General features: G+C 36.2%; 3 protein-coding genes across 7 annotated transcripts; 1 reads left to right on the forward strand and 2 right to left on the reverse strand.

The window, feature by feature from the left end:
* Positions 1-7,676: 7,676 nt before the first annotated feature.
* On the reverse strand, positions 7,677-10,866 carry LOC113761661. Of its 4 annotated transcripts, none has more exons than XM_027304739.1 (2): positions 10,762-10,866; positions 7,677-8,957 (listed from the first exon to the last, which is right to left on the reverse strand). In XM_027304739.1, the coding sequence occupies exon 2, from the start codon at positions 8,941-8,943 to the stop codon at positions 7,906-7,908; it is 1,038 nt and encodes a 345-aa protein (XP_027160540.1). In that variant the 5' UTR covers positions 8,944-8,957; positions 10,762-10,866; the 3' UTR covers positions 7,677-7,905. The 4 variants fall into 4 exon arrangements, with proteins under 4 accessions (XP_027160540.1, XP_027160542.1, XP_027160541.1 ...); XM_027304741.1 differs by lacking the exon at positions 10,762-10,866 and adding an exon at positions 10,648-10,707; XM_027304740.1 differs by lacking the exon at positions 10,762-10,866 and adding an exon at positions 9,700-9,796.
* A 1,057-nt stretch (positions 10,867-11,923) lies between these two features.
* On the reverse strand, positions 11,924-15,035 carry LOC113762090 (mediator of RNA polymerase II transcription subunit 37a-like). Of its 2 annotated transcripts, none has more exons than XM_027305355.1 (6): positions 14,929-15,035; positions 13,963-14,439; positions 13,111-13,833; positions 12,853-13,007; positions 12,662-12,744; positions 11,924-12,567 (listed from the first exon to the last, which is right to left on the reverse strand). In XM_027305355.1, exons 1-6 carry the CDS (start codon positions 14,987-14,989, stop codon positions 12,081-12,083), a joined length of 1,986 nt encoding a protein of 661 aa, XP_027161156.1. In that variant the 5' UTR covers positions 14,990-15,035; the 3' UTR covers positions 11,924-12,080. The 2 variants fall into 2 exon arrangements, with proteins under 2 accessions (XP_027161156.1, XP_027161155.1); XM_027305354.1 differs by having other exon boundaries at positions 13,963-14,451.
* Positions 15,036-21,884: 6,849 nt separating this feature from the next.
* LOC113763965 (luminal-binding protein 5-like) lies at positions 21,885-24,983 on the forward strand. Its single transcript, XM_027307967.1, has 7 exons — positions 21,885-22,082; positions 22,256-22,529; positions 22,617-22,831; positions 22,921-23,643; positions 23,755-23,909; positions 24,069-24,151; positions 24,320-24,983. Exons 1-7 carry the CDS (start codon positions 22,031-22,033, stop codon positions 24,807-24,809), a joined length of 1,992 nt encoding a protein of 663 aa, XP_027163768.1. The 5' UTR covers positions 21,885-22,030; the 3' UTR covers positions 24,810-24,983.
* The last annotated feature ends 32 nt before the right edge of the window (positions 24,984-25,015 follow it).

Below are 25,015 nucleotides of genomic sequence, written 5' to 3' on the forward strand. Positions count from 1 at the left end.
TTATTTGCATTTATTTGATTGTCACCTTCTACACAAAAATATCCCCTGATTACTGTGAATTTGAAAAGAAATAGTTACACCCAATCCCTGTGGATTCGACCCTGCTTACCACTATTTACAAAAATTAACTTTAGTTGAGCAGATTTTTATTATTGCACAGGCCCGACACCTGTCAATCAATCCCGTCTAAGCTTTGTTTTTAAGCATTCTAATGCTTCAGTATAAATGGTGGATCGATATACAGAAGGCGAAAGAGACTTGTGACCTATGAGTGAGTGAAACCTTTTATGCTGTATACATCAAGGTGTGAACTTGATTCTTGAGCTTTTGAAACGAAAATGGTCGATTTTAATGTTTACTCACTATGCTGCAGCAGTGAAAATGAATAAGTAATGGTGCTGTGAATTGTAAACTAAACAGAAGAGATCAGGAATTTAGGGGGAAATAGTATTTGTGAAAGACAAGAAATGAAATTTCTTCCATTTCCATTTTTACACACATAATCCCACACAAGTAAACTTTGTAACAAGAAGATCCCTTCTTACTATATCTACCAAATAAGCTTCTGAATAATTAAATTAAGCAACATATTAACCACAAGCTCAAAGGAGATGCTACCCCCAAGTGAGCTAATCTCCAATTGCTTGAATCTGTTGGAAAAGATAAAACCTTGTCCAAAATGGGGGAAAATTATAAAAATGCAAAGATGGTCACTTTGTCTAGAAAAATTGAAAAAGGCTTCCTGTGTGGCTTTTACGAGCCTTTGCTATTTGTCTTTTAAAGCAGTAGGCTTTTGATAGTTTGTTGACACGTTCAATTAAATAATTAGATTTCCTTGTTTCAGATAGTAATTGAGACAAAAGTTCTGCTGGATCAAGGCACCAACAGTTGTCAGTAACAACCGTTCTGAATAATGTAATATTTTTTGAACAAGGTATAACTCTACGTGAATTACTTGTAAAACTTAATAACAGAGACACAATTATTATATATAAAACCCACATGAGCAGTAATAAAATATCACACTTCTATTGTAAGGACGTATAATAAATTTACATAAAGTTACAAAACATTTAAAAAATATTACACTGTTCAGGACGGTTGATAGAGTTACAAACCATCTTTGCCCCGTTCCCAGCTCTACTGCTCTTTACTTATTGATTTATTTTTTGATGAACTCCAAAACCCTGTCTCCGAAACATCCAATGGCATACCCTCCGAGTACGTAAAGATCAAAATACTTCCAGCACTTTTTACTGTATGGCTAGAAGGATTCAACGTGAACTCATGACATCAACGTTGATGCAGCAGTATTACCCTTATCATGTATATGATTTTCTCGTTTTGTTAAAATTTTGGATGGAGAATTCATTATTAATGTTTTACTAGTCAATGACGGGGCAAAATGTATATATTTAAAGTTTAAGGGGGTAAGGTGTTGTAAAATGTCAAGTTCAGAGAGGCAAACAGTAATTAACCCTAATTAATACTCCTATAAGATTGGACACCCCGATCACTAGATTAAAATCTCATTGGCTATAATGATTGTAGACTTAATACTACATATTTGTATTCAATTAAATGTGAAACAGGCAAAAATCTGTCTTCCCATGAACTCGGTTTCCAGAAATGTTAATATTTTACTAATATAACAATTAAAATCAATTTTAATAATTCAAATTTAGTAGGTTAGATAAAAGTTGTTAGAAAAGTGAGAAACCATAAGAAAAATAATTCAAATTTATTAAAAGTCCAAAAAGGATTCAATACTTCAGCTCTAGAAGTCTGCCAAATGAATATGTAATTAGAACAGTTATAATCAAAATAGATTACATAATTAAAAAACTTAATATTTTAAACATTTATTTTCTTGAGTTTCACTTCTTAAAGGCTATCAACTCGTTATTCAACAATGACCATAGGTTGCTTCAAAGCCAAACATGAAAAGTTCTAAAACTTAACAGAACAAAAACTAGTAGAATGAAGAAACACACAAGTATTATGAGCAATGAAAAGAGATTTTGAGAAAAGGTATAGAGTTCCTAGTAATGAATGGAACGATTGGAAAAGGTGAAAAGGAGTTGGGGCTTATGTTCATTGGTTAGGTTCACAAGGAGAGGAAAAAATAACCCATATCCTAAAAGCTGTTTATAAAAGCAGTGTGTCAACCTGTTTATAAAAGCTGTAGAACTCTGAAACTGATTCCCCAATGGGCACTTGGAAAAAAGTCTATCCCACGAAGCAGGAGAATCATCATCAATGCCAAGGTACGCTTCTGCAGCAATAAACTTCTGTGTGTATTCATGGCGATAATTCTCCAAGTATAGAGATCCAATACGGCGGCCAGGATCAGCCAGAATGCCATGACAAGGTACATAAGAAAATTCCATGGTGGGAGGTTACGATCAATTCCTAAATCTTCAAGAATGCACCAAACATCATCCCCCCTCGCCATCACCTTCTTTGCGCTCCCTTCTCAATTCTGCAGCCGCCTTTGCTCTACAATAACCAATCTCCGGGTTTCTTTAATTGTCATTCCTATTTCCATTTGGATATGGATCAATTTAATTTTTGTTGTATTTTCTTCTTGCTCCGTTAGTATGTATTGTACGCTTTTAAAGAAAACACTACCAGGAAATCAAATTTTGTGCTTGTGCATTTGCGCTCTCCCCTAGTAATTTTTGTTGTACTTTTACATCACAATGCAATACTTGTCATCAAACCTCCTTCATCTCTATTTACAGCTTTACAACAAGATTCCTTTGGGTTCCAAGAGCAATAACTACTAGCTAAATAAACTGGGAAATCAATTAACCAGTAGATCAACAAAGAGAAAAGAACTAACTTAAGTGAACTAATATCAACTCGCCAGCATCTTATCACACTACATCGCAATTACCCCCCTCCAAAAAAAAAAAAAAAAAAAGGAAAAGATCAGATAAACAGAACATTTTCTATCACAACTAATCACACTAGCATAGAGCTGCATTAGTCAATCAATCTTCTCTAATTACTTCCCTTTGTTCATCTTAGACTTGGCTGATCCTCTTTTGTCTAGCAACACTATTGCCTTTCCTCCCTTTTGCAGGACACTTGTATCTCCAGTGAAAAATTTTGTAAAGCCCAGCCCGCACCTAACACCATGTCACATGCTCTTATCTCCACGATTCTCATATCAGTTACGAACTCATGATCTTGCACAGTCCACCTGAACCTTGGACATCTGAATCTGCTGACTGCTTGGTATCCGCCCATGACAAACTTCACAAGCAGTGGTATGGTCTCCTCCATCTTTGACCCTGCCTGTATTGCTACATCAGTGTTGACGAAACTATATGGACTGCCAGCAAATATTATGCCTGTTATGACCCTTTCTCCTACTAAAGCTTACACGTGGCGGGGTAGCCTTGATCAATGAGAACATCAACTGATTCAAAAGGCAAGATTTGCTCCAGGACGGATCTTCTGTCCCACACTCTGTCTCACATCCTATCCCACTCCTTCTAATGTTGCCAAGTGTCTCCAGATAAACCAAACCCTCAAACAACCCAACTCGGACCGGATTAAATTACTTAATCGATTAACCGGACAGAATCAATTAAAATAAAAACCCAAATATATCAATGGAAAAAAAACCACGAACCCTAACAAGAAAATTATCCGTGTTTCATCATACCCTCTCTTTGTTTGAACAAATTACATAGGGAAAATCAGTTTTTATTCATTGGGCACTTTTTTGTATTCAAAAGTTCTATTGTTTATCCAGAGGATTTGGCAGAGACACTACCACATCCTCACAAAGAGAGAACTGACACGGGTAATTTGGTTCTTGGCTTGAAACCCAGATTATTTTGGTTTTTGGTTTGTAATTTTCTTCCCTTTCTTTCTTCTTTTTGTTTGATGGTTTGCTTCTGTCTGCAATCTTCTAGTCGCTTTTTTTTCAACCAATTTTCTATTTATGGTCAATGATGTCGGAGCAGCATAATGTACCAAGTTGAGTTGATATTTGATATATTTATGGTCAATTTTCTTTTTTTTCCATTGATATATTTGGGTTTTGTATTTTGGGTTTTTATTTTAATTGATTCTGTCCGGTTAATCGATTAAGTAATTTAATCCGGTCCGAGTTGAGTTGTTTGAGGGTTTGGTTTATCAGGAGACACTTGTCAATAGAAGGAGTGGGATAGGATGTGAGACAGGGTGTGGGACAGAAGATCCGTTTCGGATTTGCTCCCGATTAGTCCTCATTTCTGAAGAGATTAACCCCTATTTCTCACTTGATTGTAATGAAACATCCAAAACCCAACACAAAAGAGCCCTATGCGTGCTATATTTACTTCATCCCTTTATAAGAAGAGACACATGATACTCCCTGTAGAAGAATAATAAGTAATCGTTCTCCACAGCCTGACCACTACTAAATTGTCACTAAACAAAAATCAACTTTAAGGGGCTTGGCTTTGTCCTATTTGAGAGAATCATATGGCTTGAAATGCACAACGAGGGCATTGTTCAACATTCGTTAAAAAAAATTTAAAATAGTGCTTGAATAGTAATTGATTCTGATATACAACGGTTATTTTGTAATTGATTCTGATATACAACAATTATTTTGTTTATCTCATAAACACATGTTCTGACCGCCTTTTTATAATTTTAATTATATTTTTATCTCACATATATTATATTATAAAAAGTGTTACAATAGTTATTCAAATAATCTCGTATTCAAACATTCTAATTGCAATGTGCATGTTAAAAATCATTATTGTTTATAATGAAAACTTAAGGAAAAATCGTTCAGGACTCTCTCATATTTTATCAAATGAATTTTTTCATCTTTCTCTTTTGAAATGTCAACTTTACGCCCCTTATAAATTTAAATCAGCAAAATTTAGTCTCAACTTAAGTTTCTAACTACTTTTTAGTCTAAAATCATGTTACCTACATGCAGTTGTTTCTTATATAGCAAAAGGTTAGATTTCATTTTATTTGTAGCCAAAATAAATATGCATTGGACTAGACCTCACTTTTTTAGGAGAAAATGAATATAGTTTACATTAGATTCTACCTTTTTTAGGGACATAAATGAATGTAGATTAGGTCGTTTGTTTTGCTACAAATAGGATTTAATCTTTTTTCTCCTAAAAAAATGATCATGTGCCGATTACATGATGATTTAGGGTAAAAAGTGGTCAAAAATCTAGATTTAGACTAAATTTTACCATGTTAATTTTATAAGTGATATAAAGTTATAATTTTTAAAAGTGAATGACGAAAAAAGTCATTTAGTGAAATATGAGAGATGTTTTAAATGATTTTTTTCAAAATTTAATATCAAATGTGTGAGATTTATGCAGGGTTATACGGATGGTACATTTTTAAGCTTGTTCTATTGGCCAAATGCTAGATTTTAAAAATGAGAAATATTATTTACACTCCCATATTTGTTAATCACACTTCTACTATCATTCTAATAATATGTTTTCATTTATTAGAGTATATAAAAAAAATAGTGGAAGTGCAAATAAAAAAATAGAGTGTAAATAACATTTCCCTTAAAAATTAGGAATAATCATCACAAGCAACTGTCCTCGTTTTTGTAGGTAACAACGGTCCCAAACTTTTATAATGGCCAAATTTGGTCTAAAATTTGTCGTTAACTAAATTAGTACTCGTTACGATGTCGTAAGACTTTATCATATACATTGAACGTTTTGAAAATGTCATCTTGAACAATTGACAATTTATTTTACCTATGCTCCATGAAAATCAGGGTAGATTTACTAAATCAACGTGAGAACATTTCCTGGAAACCCTAAACATGCCATATCAAAGTGAAACTAATCTTTATTGTCCAAAACTTGGGCGGACCTAATTTTCAAATATTCAATAGTCCAGATTGTGGGACACTAGTTGGTGAGATGATGTGGCATAATATGAATTATTGGATTTTTGAAAACCGAATCTACCCAAGTGTTAACGTTATATATAAGTGAATTTGAATTTATGTAATATTTAAAACAAGAGTCAATATAAACAAGGGAGACACTAAATTTATACCTCTCCATGTTAAATTCATGCTTGGTACAATCTCTAATACTTATGGCGCAAGTTATCGATACTTATGGTACAAGTCTTTAATGCAGTAGGAGTGTGGATTTTGGTTATTAGGGTGTCAAACTAACATGTCCCTTAAAATAAAGTTTTACATAACAAGCCTATTGACCGAATGATAACGAACTCGATTCTTCTCAAATAAGGCCATGAATTCGAATTTTGTAAATAAAGACATAGGCATTGGGAGAGCTTGCCGTCTCATGGAGTTTGACCCGACTTGACTGCGGACAAGTCGAGCCCAATGTGGCTAGCAATTACCGGGGGTTAGTAGAGTTAGCTAGCATTTAGACCTTTATTGCATAGACGTAACTGAAGGGATCTTTTAGTTGCAGTGGCTAAATAAGGGACTTAGTTGTACAAACTTAGGAATCTTTGGAGAGGAGGTCCTAGGAATGGTATCAAATTGCTAACGAGAGCTTCTGTTTCTTTCCTCTCATATTCTCACCCTTTTCTCCATCTCCTCGGCTTGCTTTTTTTTGGCAATCATAACAATTGTATAACCTAATCTATCCTAATTTACAGGGGAGGGAGAGTCTAAGGAGGCTTGCGTATTAAGGGTTAGGAGATATACAGACCTGATTAGATCAAGCGAGTGTTATGATACCACCTTTAAAATTTTTTTGCTGCAGGTGAGGTTGGCCGTTGAACCAAACTCATAGTTTTTTTTTTCCCTTTTCCTTTTGCAGTTGTTTTGATTATAGCTCCTCCATTTTCGCCTCCCTTTACACAAGAGACGTAAATATGTAGTGGGGGGATGTGTAAAGTCTTGCTTTATTAATAATTGTGCCTTTTAAGGGTGCAGCTTTCTCCTTTTTTGATTTTTCTGTCATTCATCTAGTTGTCAAGTGGTACAAGGGTCCTACATTCACGCAATTGTCAAGTGGAACAAATGGTTCTAAATTCATGCAATTATATACATTTGTCAGAACTGCAGTTGTATGACAGTGGCAAGAAAATCTTGTTGGATACTTAGACTGGATGCAATTCTGATTTTGAGTCAACTAGAGAAGCAAAGACAACCTTAACAAAGAGTTCTCCCTTTACAAAATACTAGTACTAATGAACAGCGGTTTGCCCTTCCTATTCCAGCGCAGCATTACTGACAAAAATGGTTTGTCAAAGACTCGAGGGGAGAAACTTAACCAAGTTATTTCTTGTTTAGAACCGTGTACAAAATTCAAGAACACAAAAATGACTTACAAGTCCTCTATGCGGATGCCACAAACAACGAGATAAAAGGTTTTGCTAATAAGAAAATTACAAACCCGGAGAAGCAAAAAATAAAATTTGTTCTTGTAAGGAAACGAATCCTAATGGAAACAAAAATGAGCAATCAAGAATTCAAGGAGAAATACAAATAAAGGCAACGGCAAAGATTCTTTCAAGAAACGCCTTATCAATGCAACTAGAAATAGTTCTTTAACGATGTTAAGATCAGCACTGGCCTGTATATTACTCCATTTCACTTTTGCAGGTGTGCCACAATGAGAAATTACTAGAAATTAAAGCCTCTAGCCACAGATTAATTCCCATAGGAAAGAGGAGAAGCGTTGAGGTAACAATTATAAAGAACTGCAGAGATATGATGAAAATTTGTAGCAGGAGGGAAAGGAAGAATGCAGCTGTGCATACACACCGGAGAGTAGGATTATCACAAAGTAATACTTGTCATCAAACCTCCTCCATCTCTATTAAACAAAAAAAAAAAAAAAAGCATTTTCTATTACTACTAACCATTTGTTTAGCACAGGTACGGTGCTGCGTTAGTCAATCATTCTTCTCCAATTACTTCCCTTTGTTCATCTTAGGCTTAGCTGATCCTGTTTTATCTAGCAACACTATTTCCTTTCCACCCTTTAGCAGGACAATCCTATCTCCAGTGAAGGTCAAAGGGTAATTATTTGAGACCCAGTCCCCGCCTAACACCATGTCACATGCTCTTATTTCCACGATTCTCATATCAGTTACGAACTCATGACCTTGCACGGTCCACCTGAAGCTTGGACATCTGAATCTGCTGACTGCTTGGTATAGACCAAATACAAAATTCACAAGCAGCGGCGTGGTCTCCTCCATCTCAAACCCTGCCTGAATTGCTACATCAGTGTCGATGAAGCTATAAGGAACGCCAGTAGATATGATAACTGTTGTGTCCCTTTCTCCTGCTAAAACTTTAAACTTGGCAGGGTGGCCTTGATCAATGAAAACATCAACTGATTCACAAGGCAAGATTTGCTCTCGATTAGTCCTCATTTCTGAAGAGACTAACTTCACTTTCATCACTTCAATTGCTATTTCCTGGATGCGTGCAAGGTTGAAAGCATGAATAAGGGTCTCTGGTTTTGGCTTGCGGATTACACGTCTAATTTCTTCCTTGAGTCCACTCAGGAAACTGGAAATGAAATAATCTTCTGTAAGCCCATAATTCATTGTCATCAACAAGTCTCTCAACTCAGCAAATTTCTCTTGATACTCCGCGACAGAGCCCGTCTGTTTCAGATTATGAAATTCTCCAATGATGTCTCGCCCCAGTTCTAAGTTATCAGACACTTCTCGAGTTGATATGCCACAAGCATCCATCTTCTTCCCCTTGTTCATTAGACCCTTCATACCACATGATATTTCTTCAAGTTGCACAGACATATTTTTGACAACCCCAAGGATACTGTCGAACCTATTGGTGAGAGCTTCAATTTTGGCATCAACTTGCTGAATTGAGGCAACCTCTGTTTCAGAATCTTCATCAGTTACTACTGCCAACCCTATGCGATGAGCTTCATTTGTTACGGTTTCATGCCTCTTCTTTCTCGCCGCTTTACCCATGGAGTATTGGCAATCTGCGGCAGATAGAGAGCAAAAAAGAGATAAGAACAAAACAAAAGGAAACTATGACGAAAGAGAGAAGTGGAGAAAGGACAATTCACTGAGTAATCTACATACACAAATCTCAAACTCCAGATGCAACCTACAACTAATCAAAGGCTCTTGCAAGATTAGACAAACAAAAATCAGGAGCTCATAACAAATCAAGGTTCTATTCAATCAGTCTCCGGCCAATTAATCAACTCTTTAGCTCTAAGATAAGCTGCCTTTGCTCGGAAAAAAAAAAAAAGATAAGCTGCTTTCCATAAAATCTTTTTCCCTTAATTTTTTTAACTCCTATTTCTTACCTGTTTGTAACGAAACATCCAAAACCCAACACAAAAGAACCCGTTGGGAAAGGGTACCGGTATAGTTACACAATATCAGAGTTAGCCCACGACAAATTTCTCTTTCCCCAAGTATCAGTTAAAATAGGAATAAACCAAATCACCAAGTAATAATACTAGCAGTGATAATAAAATGCAAGAAAAATAAAAGACACATGATACCAAACTTTTTACGTGGAAAACCCAAATTAGAAAAAATCACAGGATCTAATCCAGTAAAAAATCTCCACTATCACAATAATAGGAATACACAGGTCTATTCGAAAAATTCGGATGACAATAATATCATTAATATCAACTAAGCAAATCTGCTATAAAATCACCCCCAAAAACTATAACTGTCAAAGAAATGGGTTTGGAAAGGTGTTACCAAACGAAGAGGAAATTCAAAATCTGAATAGGAAGATGAGTAGAACTTGACGAGAGGATCGCGTGTGTGTGAAGTTTCGTCTCAATCGGACTTCAAATCACCTGTCTCAATCGGACTTCAAATCACCTTCCAACCGAGGCCTTGAAGTTATTTCTCTCTCTCTCTTTCTGCTATTTCTCTCTTCGTCGTTTTTCACCAAAATGAAAGAGTGGCGACTGACCTTTTTCTAACTCCCTAAACGTAAAAAGGAAGAAAGCTCCCGCGGCCGCTGCTGCTTGTGTTTATATTTGAGAAACCCTCAAGCTTTGTTCACTTGCACAAATGGGCTGGCTCACAGACAAGTCCTACAGAACCCTATGCGTGCTATATTTACTTCATCCCTTTATAAGAAGGGACACATGATACTCCCTGTGTGCATAAGAATAATAACTAATCGTTCTCAACAGCTTGCCCACTACTAAATTGTCACTAAACAAAATCAACTTCAATGGGCTTGGCTACTTCCTATATGAGAGAATCATATGGCTCAAAATGCACAACGAGGGCAGTATTCAACATTCGTTACAAAAATTTTACAAAACCCTCCTTTATTGTTTTACTCAAATGAAACACTGCAACCGCAATAATATTTTAGCATCAGAGAACACGATCTCATGGAACACTGCTACCACAAGAACATCAGAGTACATGATCTAATCAGACAAATACTCGATCCCTGACCCAAAGAGGCGAATACACAAAATCATACTTGACAGTCAGAAGTCATGTAACACACCATGACAACTGAAAGGAAAAGCAACAAAAAAAGATTAAAACAAGAATCCAGATTCAGATGATGAATAAGGAAATCAAACTACAAGTATGCAATTGCCAAACAAACATCTATCTGAAACATTTTTATCCTACAGACTGCACAGATTTCAAAATGGGTCTGCCAGAAATGCCTACCTCAAATGATATCATTTCCAGATGTCTCAAAAAGGTCAGGATCACATGATAAAACTGATATAGGAAATCACTAGGAATAGAAAAGTACCAGAGACCAGGGAAAGGGAAACGTACCGGAACTCTTGGCCGGAGAGTTACGGAAGGAAACTGAGAGTTATTTGATTTGAGATGGTATGCAAATTTGCTGTGATCCTTTCCTTGCCTAATGCCTACTTTATATACAACTCAATTTTAAAAATAATTATTATAGTACTTTTATGATGCGACGTATATGAGATATAACGAAGATAAATGTGTCGGAGAATGAAATGAAACAAAAATTCAAATGAGATGACATTGAAATTGAAATCTGAAAAAAATCACTGTGACGAACTTTCCCTCCAAAGTTATGAGTGGGACTAGAATGAGTAGGAGTGCAGAAAGTATCTTGGGATAAGTAGGGCGTCAAAATCGGAATTTGGGGTAGAAAAATGGAAAATATTAGCTAAAATATTGGATCAAAAAGATTCAATATGACAGACGTTACATTTTTTAACTTGTTCCGTTGCCCGGATGCTAGATTTTAAAAATCAAGAATAATTATCACTAGCAACTGTCCTTGCTTTTGGTAGGTAACAAAGGTCCCAAACTTCTGTTTTATGGCCACATTTGGTCTAAAAGTTGATGTGAACCATATAGTGCTCTTTTGTCAAAAAAAAAAAAAAAAAAAACATTATATAGTACTCTTTACAAGGTCACAAGACTTTTTGTTTGTGTGATACATTGAACTTGCTCCATGAAGATAAGGGGAGATGCACTAAATCAGCGCCCATTTGTCTATCTTTTAAATCTTTTCCCCTTGTTTTTTGCAGTTGTTTTGATTATGGGTCCATTTTCGCCTTTTGGCTTTAATGGCTTTGCCTTTTGCTTTCCCCCCTTTCTTCTGCCATTCATGCAGTTATCAATTGGTCCTACATTCATGCAATTGTCAAGTGGAACACAAAATTTGAGGTAGAGATCTTTCTTTCCTAGACCATTCTGCACCTAAATAGATTGGACATCAAATAAGAGCACAAAGGCCACGGAGAATTACTGAATTACTTGATAGGAGTGTGTATTCTTTTGCACTTTCAAAGTCTTAAAACTCTTTCTCACAAAGAAATCATAAACAGACAAAGAATAAAAATTCAAAAAAAAAAAAAGAAGAAGAGAGAGGGCCCTATAAATTCTGATGAACTTGTTAATCAAGATATAGAGATAAAATCACACAACTTCGGAGTCAATATATCATTCTTTTGTGTGTGTGTGTTTGTGGCTTCGTGATCCCTTTGTTGTATGGAGAAAATCTGTACCCATTAGCAAAAATGAAACTAAAAAATATAAAATAAAAATATTTCCAACTCCTAAACTCCACTTCGCAATTCATAGTCAGATTCGTCTTCAGGATAAGCGGATTACAATTCATAGTTGGATTCATCTTCTGGATCAGCAGAGCTTCCAGCACTGCTTTCATATGCCTTCCTTATGATAGGATTGAATGCAGCTTCTAACTCTGCCATCTTCTCATCGTAGTCTAACTTCTCTGCATTTTGGTTGTCATCCAACCATTCAAGTGCATCCTTCAGGGCTGTCTCAATGCTCTCCTTGTCATCAGAATCAATTTTGTCCGCGAGCTTGTCATCATCCCTGATGGAGCTCTTCGTGTTGTAAATGTAGCTCTCGAGTTTGTTTCTAGAATCAATCTTCTCTCTCAGCTCCTTGTCGTCATCTGCAAACTCTTCTGCCTCCTTTACCATCCTATCAATTTCCTCCGGCGTTAGACGCCCTTTCTCGTTCGTGATGGTAATTGAGTTCGACTTCTTTGCTGCCTTGTCCATGGCAGTCACCTGTAAGATACCGTTCGCGTCCACCTCAAATGTGACCTCAATTTGGGGCACACCCCTGCAACCACATGATAAGCATTGTTTAGGAAGTTCATCTCAAAGGTTGAAGAAGAATTAATTGATTGTTTGTCTTAGAGATTGTGTTAACTTACCTAGGAGTAGGAGGAATGCCAGACAAGTCGAATTTTCCTAGCTCGTGACAATCTTTTGTTAGGCTCCTTTCACCTTGATAAACCTACAAGTTTCCAGCAAGAAATTGGTTTTTGTACTAGTGCCAGTTAAAAGAGGATTAAAGATCTCTTCCCACTAACAATGTAACAAAGTTATCAGCATTTGATCATACCTTGATTAAAACTGTAGTTTGCTGGTCTTGATAAGTTGTGAAGACCTGAGACTTCTTGATTGGGATGCCACTGTTTCTTGGAATCAATTTTGTCATAACTCCACCAACGGTCTCGAGCCCCAGACTCAAGGGAGTTACATCAATGACAAGTACATCTGCGGAAGACAGAATGCAGAACCACATGGACGTCACATTTAAAGTCATTCCCCAAATTGAACCGATCAAAGTTGAACAAATTGCTATATGAAAATCACATACCCTTAGTTTCTTCGCCGCCATGACCACCTAGGATTGCACCTTGAACTGCTGCCCCATGAGCTACGGCCTCATCTGGATTGATCCCCCTGCTTGGTTCTTTTCCATCAAAGAACTCCTTCAACAGCTGCTGCACCTTAGGAATCCGAGTGCTCCCTCCAACCAACACAATTTCATCAATGGCGCTCTTCTCCAAGCCTGCATCCTTCAAGGCCTGCTTCACTGGTGCCATGGTCTTTTTGAATAGATCCATGTTCAATTCTTCAAACCTTGCTCTCGTCAGTGGCTCAGAAAAGTCAGTTCCATCAAACAGTGACTCGATCTCAACGCGCACTTGGTGCTGGTTACTCAAGGCCCTCTTAGCTCTCTCACACTCCTTCCTGAGCTTCCCAAGAGCCTTCTTATCATTGCTGATATCTTTGTTGTATTTCTTCTTAATCAATTTTACAAAATGGTCCATCACTCTCTGATCAAAATCTTCTCCTCCCAAGTGAGTGTTGCCATTGGTGGAAAGAACCTCAAAAACACCTCCATCAAGAGCCAATATACTAACATCAAAAGTACCACCACCAAGATCAAAAACTAGAATATTCCTCTCTTTTTGTTGCTTATCAAGACCATAAGCAATTGCAGCTGCTGTCGGCTCATTAATAATCCGAACAACGTTCAGCCCTGCAATAGTGCCAGCATCTTTGGTAGCTTGCCTTTGTGCATCATTGAAATAAGCTGCAGATGCAAATACACAATCAGAAATCAGATGCAAAAAACCAACCTCAACTAGTTATTCTAATTTAACATCGATGGTTTTGATTAAAAGCAGGGCAAGATTTTAACTATCTTAAATAGATAATGTACCTGGAACAGTAACAACTGCATTCTTAACTTCTTTTCCCAAATAAGACTCAGCTGTTTGCTTCATCCTTTGCAGCACCATAGCACTGACTTCCTCTGGACTTAACAACTTCATCTCACCGTTCTTCATCTTGACATCAATATAAGGTTTCCCATCTTTGTTGACAACCTTATAAGGCAAGAGCTTCATGTCTCTTTGAACCTCAGGATCATCGAACTTTCTTCCGATAAACCTTTTAACATCAAAGACGGTGGATTCGGGGTTAAGGGCTGCCTGATTCTTCGCAGCCTCTCCAATCAATCTCTCAGTATCGGTGAATGCTACCCATGATGGGGTGATTCTGTTTCCTTGGTCGTTGGCTATGATCTCAACGTTACCGTTTCGATACACCCCCACACAGGAGTACGTAGTCCCCAAGTCAATGCCTATCACTGTCCCAAGATTTTGCTTCTGACTGTCCTCTGCAGCTAATGTTACCCCTGTCAAGAATTCTTCACAATTTGTCAAAAAAAAAAAAAAAAAAAAAAAAAGAAGTTAGAGACTTCCCTCGTATATTTGCCTAATTCAAGCAAAACAAGTTGTAGAACTATTCAAGTTGGATTGTTCGATATTGATAAGTACTACAGATAACATTCTGATGCAAAATTCTAATTCAAAAGTATAATTAATCATCTGAAATTTTTCTAGTTAGCCAAGCAATCAAACAGGTGAAAATTACTGTTCCAAATTAGCATAAAGTAATTGGAATATTAAAGTTGTTACACCATGCAATCTTCTCTTCTTTCCATGCACAATTCATAAATTTATTGGTGGTCTCCGGAAACATTGTTAACATACATGCAGATGCAGGTAAACGAAAGTTCGGAAAAATATAAGAAGTCGTCCAAGAAAATTGAGTATAGTATTATATTAACGAATTGATGATCCTTAGAAACAAATAAGTACTATTTACAACTACGAATGAGTACCTGAAACGAAGAGGAGAAGAAGCCAAAAAGCTTTATTCTTCACGGAAGAAGAACTAGCCATTGTTGTGCTGTGTGTCTTAGGAATAGAGAGATATGAATCAAGAATATTGAAACTAATATGTATTGGTATCTGAAGGCTTGGGGATATGGGACGATGCCTATCGGGGGCTGGTGGGATGTGTATTTATAGCTTTGCAGTGCGAGAAAAGGGTCAAAACAGTATCCAAATTCTGTCGACTGTCGAGTTCTTGAATTGGTTGGGAACTTGGGATGATGCAATGTATGTTTCAACAAGAACCAATTTCATTGGTTCAAACACTTTCCACAACGTCACTTTGTGTCAAAACTTAGGAGGGAGGGATTGCATTCCTTTTCTCACTACAACTCCGTCTATTTTTATTTTTCCTTTTTTTTTATTTCATTCTATATTTGTCTTCTTCGAGTGTGATCGGAATTATCCTTTATTCTCAAAAAAGAAAAAAAATAAAAAGATTGAAAATTTGAGTTTTCAATTTAACTTAAAAATAATTTCAACAAGAAAAAGTACTGAGACCTAAAAAAAAAGGGTGAAGGTGGAGGGATAGTTTCCGATTTAACTTCTTAAATTGTGAGTTAATAAACAAAAGGAATAATTGAATATTTTAACTTGGTTAAGTTGTTCATATCATTGTTAAATCCATTTAACCTAACAAACTATATACGATCTTACTTTTGAAAAAATTATTTTCAATCTTAGTTTTAAAAAATTTTCAAAATATGAAGTAATAGTTCCACTAGAGTGCATTTTTTACCCCTTTTTTTCCGATGTTAATTTCAGATTATTTACTATTTCTCTAAAATTCAAGTCCAAAAAGAATTTTTGTTTGGATAGAGTATTAGTTGAAATATTATTTGAAATAATTACTGTAGCACTTTTTAGGATGTGATGTATGTAAGATAAAAAGGTGATTGGAAATATAAAAAGTTGGATTGGAAAATGTGTTTATGATGCAAGCAAAATATTATTTGGGATAATGAGAGGCTATCCAAACAAATACGATTCTTTTCCCATTTTCTGTATATTTTATTTTAAAATCATAACTCATTGACTAAAATAACCTTCTTGGGCCCTCCATTTTATACCAATCAAGAACTCGGCTCTGGGACTTAATGATATCATAGGGAAACGTGTCATTTTGCTATTGGATATATGGCGTGCAGCTGATTCGCGAGTGCACTGCAAATTACCAAAACCCCTCGGTCTCCTCATGACGTTTTACATATTGGAGAACACTCTGGCAAATACCTTTAGCTACCCAAAAGTTTTCAGAAACTATAAATTAGCCCCTCCAATTCTCTACCAGGGGTTGAAAATTTTCAATTGTCTTTGATCCTTTAGCCAATCTACGATATGAAATATATACAAAAAGAAGAAATATAAAAAGAAAACAACCTCGAAAAAGAAACAAAAAAACATATTTAGTTAACACAAGACCTAAGCATTATGGATACTTCTTCTCTTTGTTTCAGGTAATTCATGTCATAGGTTTTCTTTTTCTTGAAAAAAATGATGGACATTTTTTTTTGTTTTCTTTGTTAAATTTATTCTGGATTAAATATAATTCCAGTAGCTCATACCCATACTGATTTTTTTGCATATAATTCCATATCCAATTCCAATTCCTGAGCGTGAACCAAGCGCCCTAAGTTTCTATCATCATCCAGAATGGGACATCAGGTTCGGATAATGTGTATTTACTTCTTCATAGTGGTATGCATCCATGATCAATAATAATCAAAATAGTAGATGGCCTTGCCACTCAGTTTAGTTTATGAAAAAGGATTTCTTCTATTTAATTTGTGCCCTCTGATCATAAATTAAAATAGCAAAGTGGAGGGTTATTTAACATAAATGCTTTAAGCTTGAAATTCAACCCCTAAATTACACGAACTTTTTTCAAAAAAATTCATTAAGACGTTGAATTGGATAACTTGACAAATCTTCGTATTTAAACGTGTAATAATCATAATCTTGAGAATTATTAGTGTGGTCAAAACTGCTTCTGTCAATTTGAGTTCTCCTTACAAAAACTACGGTATGAACTGGTTATACAAGTGATATGTGGAAAGCTTTTCAGAGTATGGAGCTTAATTTTGGCTTTCAATTTGGTCTCAACAAGCAAGCATCATTAATCTGTCAAGGAATTCAAGATTTGTGTTATGATGAAGTACTAAAAGTTATCTAAATAATACTATGTTTTTTTTTTCCTTTTTTCTTAATTCAATGTCAAAACTCAAAAGAGACACAAGATTTGTGTTGATTGTCCTTGGCTGGCAAATATCCCTCTTAAGTTTTCTTTTCATAAGCCCAAAAATCAACTACACATAAATCCATGTCATCAAAGACTGACGTGTCCCATTTCCATAGGCCCGACAACGTGGAACCAAATTACAGCCGCAATCACCACACCGAAACGACTCCCAAGTGTCATCAAAATATTGGCCAGATTTCACACAGTGACTATACAATATTGGTTAGTCCCTCCCTCTAACTTCCGCCCCCAAAACCCTACAAAGTCTCAAACTTGCCCAATAATCTTTGATCTCTTGGCTAAACTAATTCACTACATAAATATATGCACGAGGGGTCAAATCTTGCAACCAAGATATAATGAGGTACACCGAGAATATAGCAGTTTGGATTCTTGTTCTTTTAGTTTCAGGTAATTGATCATGTCACATTTATACTGTATAAAAACAGTTGTTTTGGGTTTCAATAAGATTGTTTTGGAAGGAGGTTCACAAAAAGTAGTCAAAATACTGGATCGTTTGGAATCTGACGATTCATCACGTGGTTTGTTGATTGATGATATCATTGTCTTATGTCAAGATTCCATGTGCCGGAGAAGTTGCATGGATTTCTAAGTCGTTTAATGTGCCTGCTCATAACCTTGCTAAGTATGCTGTTAATCTTTTAGATTCGTTTAGTTTCAAGTAATTGATCATGTCACATCTATACTGTATAAAACTGTATTTTGGCAAGAGTTCTAGTTATTTTGTAATTCAGGTTTTCGTTAGAACTTAGCATCTCAACCAATTAATATTGCTTAAGATGGGTTCCAATTTTTATTTTTTTTGGTTTGTGTTTTCTAATAATTTCAAGAAATATGATCTCAGCTTAATGAACAACCATAACCTTTTTCCTTGTTTTCTTTCGGTATTCTAAAGAAATGGTTCTCGGAACATCTGCAGCTGCGGAGGGGTTTTTGATAAGCAGAATGTTGAAACAGCAATTAGCATTGAGCTTGGGGCAACAAATTCTTGTGTCGCTGTGTATGAGAAGCAGAAAACACAGCGTTTGAATGGGAAGGCTGCAATTGATCAAAAAACGCATCATATACAAGGCAGTCATTATATACAAGACAGTAAGCAATATAAGTACTCGTAAATTGTAGTAATATTTTATGTACTTGAAATTTTTGACCATAAATTCAGGAGTTCATAATTTCAAAGAAATATAATCCTATCTAATTATGCCATTTTTCCTTGCAGTCGTTCTGATTCCTGTGTCTCCCAGCGGCCTAGGTATTGAGACCGAAGGAGGAGTAATGACGGATGTGATCCCAAGGGGGTCACTAGTACCAAAAAAGAAATCTCAGATTTTTACAACATGTTGTATTCTATAAATAATGTGCTTGTATTTTTCTACCTAAAAAAGAGAAAAGAAAAGGAGGTAAATGGCCTAAGTATTCTGTTCTGTGGCATTTTTTTGTTTTACAAAGATCAGAAAATGACATAGAAGAAGTAGCCCGACTCCATTAGACTATGGTGTCTTTCGGGACTAGTAAACACATTACTTTAGTACTTTATCTAGCACGAATGCTTATGTATAATGGAAAGGTTTTTGGAGAACATATTTGAAATTTTTTTTATCGGTCTATCTAACGGGTGCCATAGGAGACTCATTAAGATATATTTCAAGTGTCATATTTTTTTGAAATGTGAAATTAATTAGGGAAAGTAAATAAATACAAATAAAAATAGGTAAGATTAAATAGGGAAAGTATATAAATGCAAGGAAGGGTAATAATTGTTAGTTTATGTAAATACATGATAGGTTAAGTGGATATTAGATGTGTTAACGAATGCGCTATAGATACCGTTAGAAAAACCCTTTTTTTATATATATATATATCAAATGTTTGAAGTACATAAGAATCCAGATGGAGCCACGAGTATTTCTTTGTATGCTGCATTAATCAAGGCTTATACTCATGTCAGATTTTTTCGGGCAATGAGAGATTGACATAATATTGTCGCAAGTTGGGAATGTTGCAGTTTTCTGGAATTCCTCCTGCCCCAAGGTGAGAGACTTATCTAGCTAGAGTCCAAAAGAAAAAGGTCCATTTCTCCTTCCTGACATTTTCTTAAGAAAGTAAGAATTTCGGCAAATAAACTTAGATCCCCCGAGCAACCTTCAAATAGGATGAAATAAGCAGTTTTTTTTCCAGGTTCTTCCCATTTCATTCTTGATCTTAACATTGACTGTGCTCTGGTCGAAAAGTTACTGGAGCATTTTATTTTGTTATGTGATATATATGAGATAAAAATGTGGCTAAAAGAATAAAAAAGAAAAAGTGATGCAAAAACATGTTAAGAGAGATTTTTGCCAACTTGTGATTGGTTAAGTAGAATTAGATCTTTCAGATGGTCTGTGTTGTTATTTCAAGATTTGCAATCAGTGATTAAATGGTTTTTCATTTTTTGGCAGGGGGGTGCCAAAAATTAAGGCCACTTTTCATGTTGATTCTGATGGACTATTGCATGTGACAGCTGAGGACAAGGCAACAAACAATTCAAAATCCATAACCATGGACAAATTGTGGATGGCATAGCTGGATAAGTCAACAGAGTAGGGCAGGAAGATGCTACAAAACCATAAGCTATCACCGTGGCTTTTGAGGTTAACTTGGGAGTTAGGTTTAACTACTTATTTCTAAAATTTCTGAAAAAAAGAAAAAGACGCAAGGAAGGTTTCTGGGGTTTGTGGGTGTTACTTAACATCTAGTAGCAGCTTCCCTACTGACTTTCCCGTAGTCCCACATCGATTTAAGGGGGTTTGGGAGTTGGGTAAATAAGTCCCCAGGTTGGCCTCAGGAGTTACCACCGTGGCTTTTGAGGTTAACTTGGGGAGTTAGGTTTAACTACTTATTTCTAAAATTTCTGAAAAAAAAAAAAGAAAAAGTCAGGGAATATTTATTCTGATTACAAGAAAAAGATTGTGGAAAAACGAAGGAGAATTGGAAGCTTAATGTGATTTGGCATCTTGATCAAAATATCTTTTGTTTCAAAAAAAAAAAAAAGAGAGAGAGATTAATTGGTCTTCATTTGTTAGTTTTTGCTTCATTAATCTTTAATCAGCTCCAAGAAAATAAGAAATCATCACTCTACTAATACAGAAATGCACCAATACAAGGAACTCCAGCGGCAGGCAACCAGAAGTCTCCAGCTATGAAGTTGGACACAGTGAAATTAGCAACATCAGTTGAATTTGTGATCACATGATAGCCAGGCCATGTAAACCTTTTGGTAGTGTTTTGATAGCCAGACCAGTATTATTGTACTGCACATTATGCAATGTATTTGGTGCAAAATCCCCCAACCATGGTGCCCAACCAGCAGGATTAATCAAACTATCCATTATGGATTCCATATAAAACCAAAAAGGGAAAAAAATGAAGGAGCTGGAAATTGTCTGCCATGGCCTTCGTGTATATAACAATAAACACCAAAAGTAGGGCAAAGTATTTTAATTTCTAGCACTACATTTTGCAGACCCTATAATTTGAATAGTTATATATAAAAAAAAGGTTTAGCATTTGATTCAAAGTTTACATTGCACTGCACAGATCATTCCTCAAAATTGATTAGAAATGGATCGCATAGACAAATTAAGAATCCTTCCAATATTAAGGTATCCTTTCAAATCAATAAAGAGAAGAGGCCATATGTAAGCAAAGGTTTAAACACATATAAAGTCTTAACACCAGTTAACCAAAAGTTATTAGGGGTTAAAGAAGTTTAAGAGCTCCAGAGTTTATATAATGTAAAGTAAGAAATTGTATTGCTTTTTTACTTTTCTTTCTTTTTTGGACAAATTACATTTTTTTTACATAATCCCTTTATAGTTTCAAAAGCTATACATAACCCCCTCATGATTTGAATTAAAGTGTCAAAATAATGGAAACGATCATCCGTAACGGAATCATCTCAAATGTCAAAAAATACCGGAGGTGTAGTATTTGAGAGTCAATTCACGACTTCATTCTATTTCATGTCTTTACTATTTAAAGTTATAACTCCTTCACATGTGCAGTTTAATTTTGGTCTTTACAATCTTCAAAGAGGTTCTTATTTTATTAGATTTGTGATAATTTCCACACGTATCATGAATCACTCACTCTGAATTGCTATCAAAATTCTCTGTCATTCGAAAAAATTAACCCGAATTACCATGAACATAGAGTTGATCCAAGATTAGCTTTAAGCCCACTTTGCATTGAAATTATTCTAACGTTAATTGGCTTTCGAGTAATGGAAATTAAGTATCAATCGTCGTGAAAAAAAAGCTACTACAAGTTTTCCCTTCTTTTAGTTCATATATTCCATTTTTTTGCATGTTGGAGCGCCAATTGCTTGGCCCTAGTAAAGAAAGCAAATTATTGGCAAAAGCGTCTTTTAATCATCAATTCTAACCCAAATCAAAGAACTTTCAAGACTCACCGATCAGTACACAATATATGACTAGAAAAGCAAACGTTTTCCTTTCCTATTGGCTCCGTAACGTGGAGCTAATCTACAGGCGCAGACACCATAGCAAAACCAACTTCTTGCGTGTCTTTAACAGACGCGACCAGAACACTCTAGCAAATACACTACTGTTTTCCCACCCAAGTACTATCCAAAACTATAATAAATGCTCCACTGATTCTGATTCTCCCATCCAAACTTGCTAAGCTAAAATTGGTCATTCATCTTCAATCTTCAACTAGCCAAAATTGTGAAAAATTTTAATTAGTTACTAGGGAAATTCAAAGAGTTAACAAGGATATTGAGAACAAGAATGGGTTACAAGAAGAGCAAAGCATTATGGATTTTTCTTCTGTTTGTTTCAGGTATGTTGCATTGCATTTCTTTGTCCAATTTCTTGAACCGCTCTTTTTTATTTCTTGATAGGCTCATTCATGTTTTTGTAGTTAGCAGTATGGGACTAATGGGTTCTGTAGCATTAAAAGGAAGGAAAAAAAAAGTTTGCACCATCTGTAACTCCGTTTCTGCATTTATGCAGAATTCTTGTTAGGGATAACACTAGCTGCAGAGGAATCTCAGAAGAAGAATCTTGGGACGGTGATTGGAATTGATCTTGGGACAACATATTCTTGTGTGGGAGTATACAAAAATGGAAATGTTGAGATTATAGCTAATGATCAAGGAAACAGAATTACGCCATCATGGGTTGCCTTCACTGATACAGAGCGGTTGATTGGAGAAGCTGCAAAGAATCAGGCAGCCCTTAATCCGGAAAGAACCATTTTTGATGTTAAAAGGCTGATTGGAAGAAAGTAAGTTTGGAGCTTGTTACATTTTTCCTAATGTACTACTAGGCTGAAATGTGGGTTTGATTTTATTCTGAACTTTTTCTATGGCAGGTTTGATGATCCAGAGGTTCAGAGAGATATGAAGATGTTGCCTTATAAGATTGTAAACAAAGATGGGAAGCCTTATATACAGGTGAAGATCAAAGATGGAGAGGTCAAGGTGTTTAGCCCTGAAGAAATCAGTGCTATGATCTTGCAAAAAATGAAGCAAACAGCGGAGTCATATTTGGGAAAAGAAATCAGAAGTGCAGTCATCACTGTTCCTGGTATAGTCAGCAATTTCAGGACTTACGTTTTGTTCTTGGGAATTTTTGACAATTTGGTTCAATCTTTAATGGTTTTGTTTTGTTTCCAGCTTACTTTAATGATGCTCAGAGGCAGGCTACCAAGGATGCAGGGACTATTGCAGGGCTTAATGTTGCACGGATAATTAATGAACCAACAGCAGCAGCAATTGCCTACGGTCTTGATAAGAAATCGAAGGAGATGAACATTTTAGTTTTTGATCTCGGTGGTGGTACATTTGATGTTAGCATATTGAGTCTTGACAATGGAGTGTTTGAGGTTCTTGCCACTAGCGGAGATACACATTTGGGAGGAGAAGATTTTGATTATAGGATTATGGACTATTTTGTGAAGCTGATCAAGAAGAAGTATAACAAGGATATCAGCAATGACAAAAAGGCTCTTGGGAAGCTGAGGAAGGAATGTGAGAGAGCAAAGCGGGCCTTGAGCAGCCAGCATCAAGTCCGTGTTGAGATTGAGTCACTTTTTGGTGGTATTGACTTCTCAGAACCACTCACAAGAGCCAGATTTGAGGAATTGAACATGGATTTGTTTAAAAAGACGATGGGGCCAGTAAAGCAGGCCTTGAAGGATGCAGGTTTGGAGAAGACTGACATCCATGAAATTGTACTCGTTGGTGGGAGCACTAGGATACCTAAGGTGCAGCAACTATTGAAGGATTTCTTTGATGGGAAAGAACCGAGCAAAGGAATCAATCCAGATGAAGCTGTAGCTTATGGAGCAGCTGTTCAAGGTGGAATACTTGGTGGTGAAGGTGGTGAAGAAACCAAGGGTAAGCAGTCTTACTTTTCTTGATAGTCCGCTGTTAAGAATCTCTATGTTAGCCTTAGTTTTGCGCAATAATTTGAAGAATTAGAACTTACTTTTCTACGTCTCTCTGCAGGCATTCTTTTACTAGATGTGGCTCCGCTGAGCCTAGGTATTGAGACTGTGGGAGGAGTGATGACCAAATTGATTCCAAGAAACTCTGTCATTCCAACCAAGAAATCTCAGATTTTTACAACCTATCAAGACCAGCAAACTACAGTGACTATCAAGGTATGGTAGCCTTCCAGACAGTATACGTTCATAGCAGGAAAACGAATAAGTCTAAGGCTTATGTTACTTTACAGATGGAATAGTTTCCAATTGTAAACGAAGTTCTTCTACTTTCCTGTATTGTAGCAACTCATAAGTGCTTATTCTGGTGGTCGACAGGTTTTTGAAGGTGAAAGGAGCTTAACAAAGGATTGTCGTGAATTGGGGAGGTTTGAGTTGTCTGGCATTCCTCCGGCCCCAAGGTATTCTAGTACATAGAGAGAGAGTGTTGATGTCCATTGCGAGTTTCTCTGTTTCATACTTAAACTAGAATGTAAACCAAAAGTTGTGCTGTGGATATTTTTTTCTTTTTTGTGGCTGTGGATCTTTCTCTTGACCTTTGCCTCACGAAATGGTTTCTTTTCTTGCAGGGGAGTGCCTCAAATTGAGGTCACTTTTGAGCTAGATGCAAATGGCATACTAAACGTCAGAGCTGAGGACAAGGCAGCAAAGAAGGCGCAATCTATTACCATCACCAATGACAAGGGGCGACTTAGTCAGGAGGAGATTGAGCGGATGGTAAAGGAGGCTGAGGAGTTTGCTGAGGAGGATAAAAAGGTCAGCGAGAGGATTGATGCAAGAAACAAGCTTGAAACATACATTTACAATATGAAGAGCACCATTAATGACAAAGACAAACTTGCGGCCAAGATTGATTCTGATGACAAAACAAAGATTGAGAGTGCCCTGAAGGATGCATTGGAATGGTTAGATGATAACCAAAATGCTGACAAGGACGATTATGATGAGAAAATGAAAGAGGTGGAAGCTGTGTGTAATCCTGTTATAAAGATGGCATACGAAAAGAGCAGTGGGAGCTCTTCTGAATCTGCAGAAGACGAACCTTACGACGAGTTGTAGAGTATCTCGGAGTTTAGTTCTTCATAGTCCTTGACATTTTTTTCTTTTCTCTGCCGAATCTTGTAAATGCCAGAGATTTGGCTTGTATAATTATTCTCATTGGATCATGATATGATCCTATATTGTTCTTGGTGTTTGAAATTCAAGAGCCCGCATCCTTAATATATTTTCTTTTTCCAAATTATGGTTTTCTCCAGTGCAACATA

Source organism: Coffea eugenioides, chromosome 2 (genome assembly GCF_003713205.1).
Source record: "Coffea eugenioides isolate CCC68of chromosome 2, Ceug_1.0, whole genome shotgun sequence".
Classification (NCBI taxonomy): domain Eukaryota; kingdom Viridiplantae; phylum Streptophyta; class Magnoliopsida; order Gentianales; family Rubiaceae; genus Coffea; species Coffea eugenioides.

Coding starts and splice junctions, on each gene's coding strand:
- LOC113761661 (XM_027304739.1), bottom strand. CDS start 8,943: ATGGGTAAAGCGGCGAGAAAGAAGAGGCATGAAACCGTAACAAATGAA.
- LOC113762090 (XM_027305354.1), bottom strand. CDS start 14,989: ATGGCTAGTTCTTCTTCCGTGAAGAATAAAGCTTTTTGGCTTCTTCTC. Junction 13,834..13,962: donor TGCAGTTGTTACTGTTCCAG/GTACATTATCTA, acceptor TTGCATCTGCAG/CTTATTTCAATGATGCACAA. Junction 12,568..12,661: donor GGCATTCCTCCTACTCCTAG/GTAAGTTAACAC, acceptor ATGTGGTTGCAG/GGGTGTGCCCCAAATTGAGG.
- LOC113763965 (XM_027307967.1), top strand. CDS start 22,031: ATGGGTTACAAGAAGAGCAAAGCATTATGGATTTTTCTTCTGTTTGTT. Junction 22,530..22,616: donor AAAAGGCTGATTGGAAGAAA/GTAAGTTTGGAG, acceptor TTTCTATGGCAG/GTTTGATGATCCAGAGGTTC. Junction 23,910..24,068: donor AAACTACAGTGACTATCAAG/GTATGGTAGCCT, acceptor GGTGGTCGACAG/GTTTTTGAAGGTGAAAGGAG.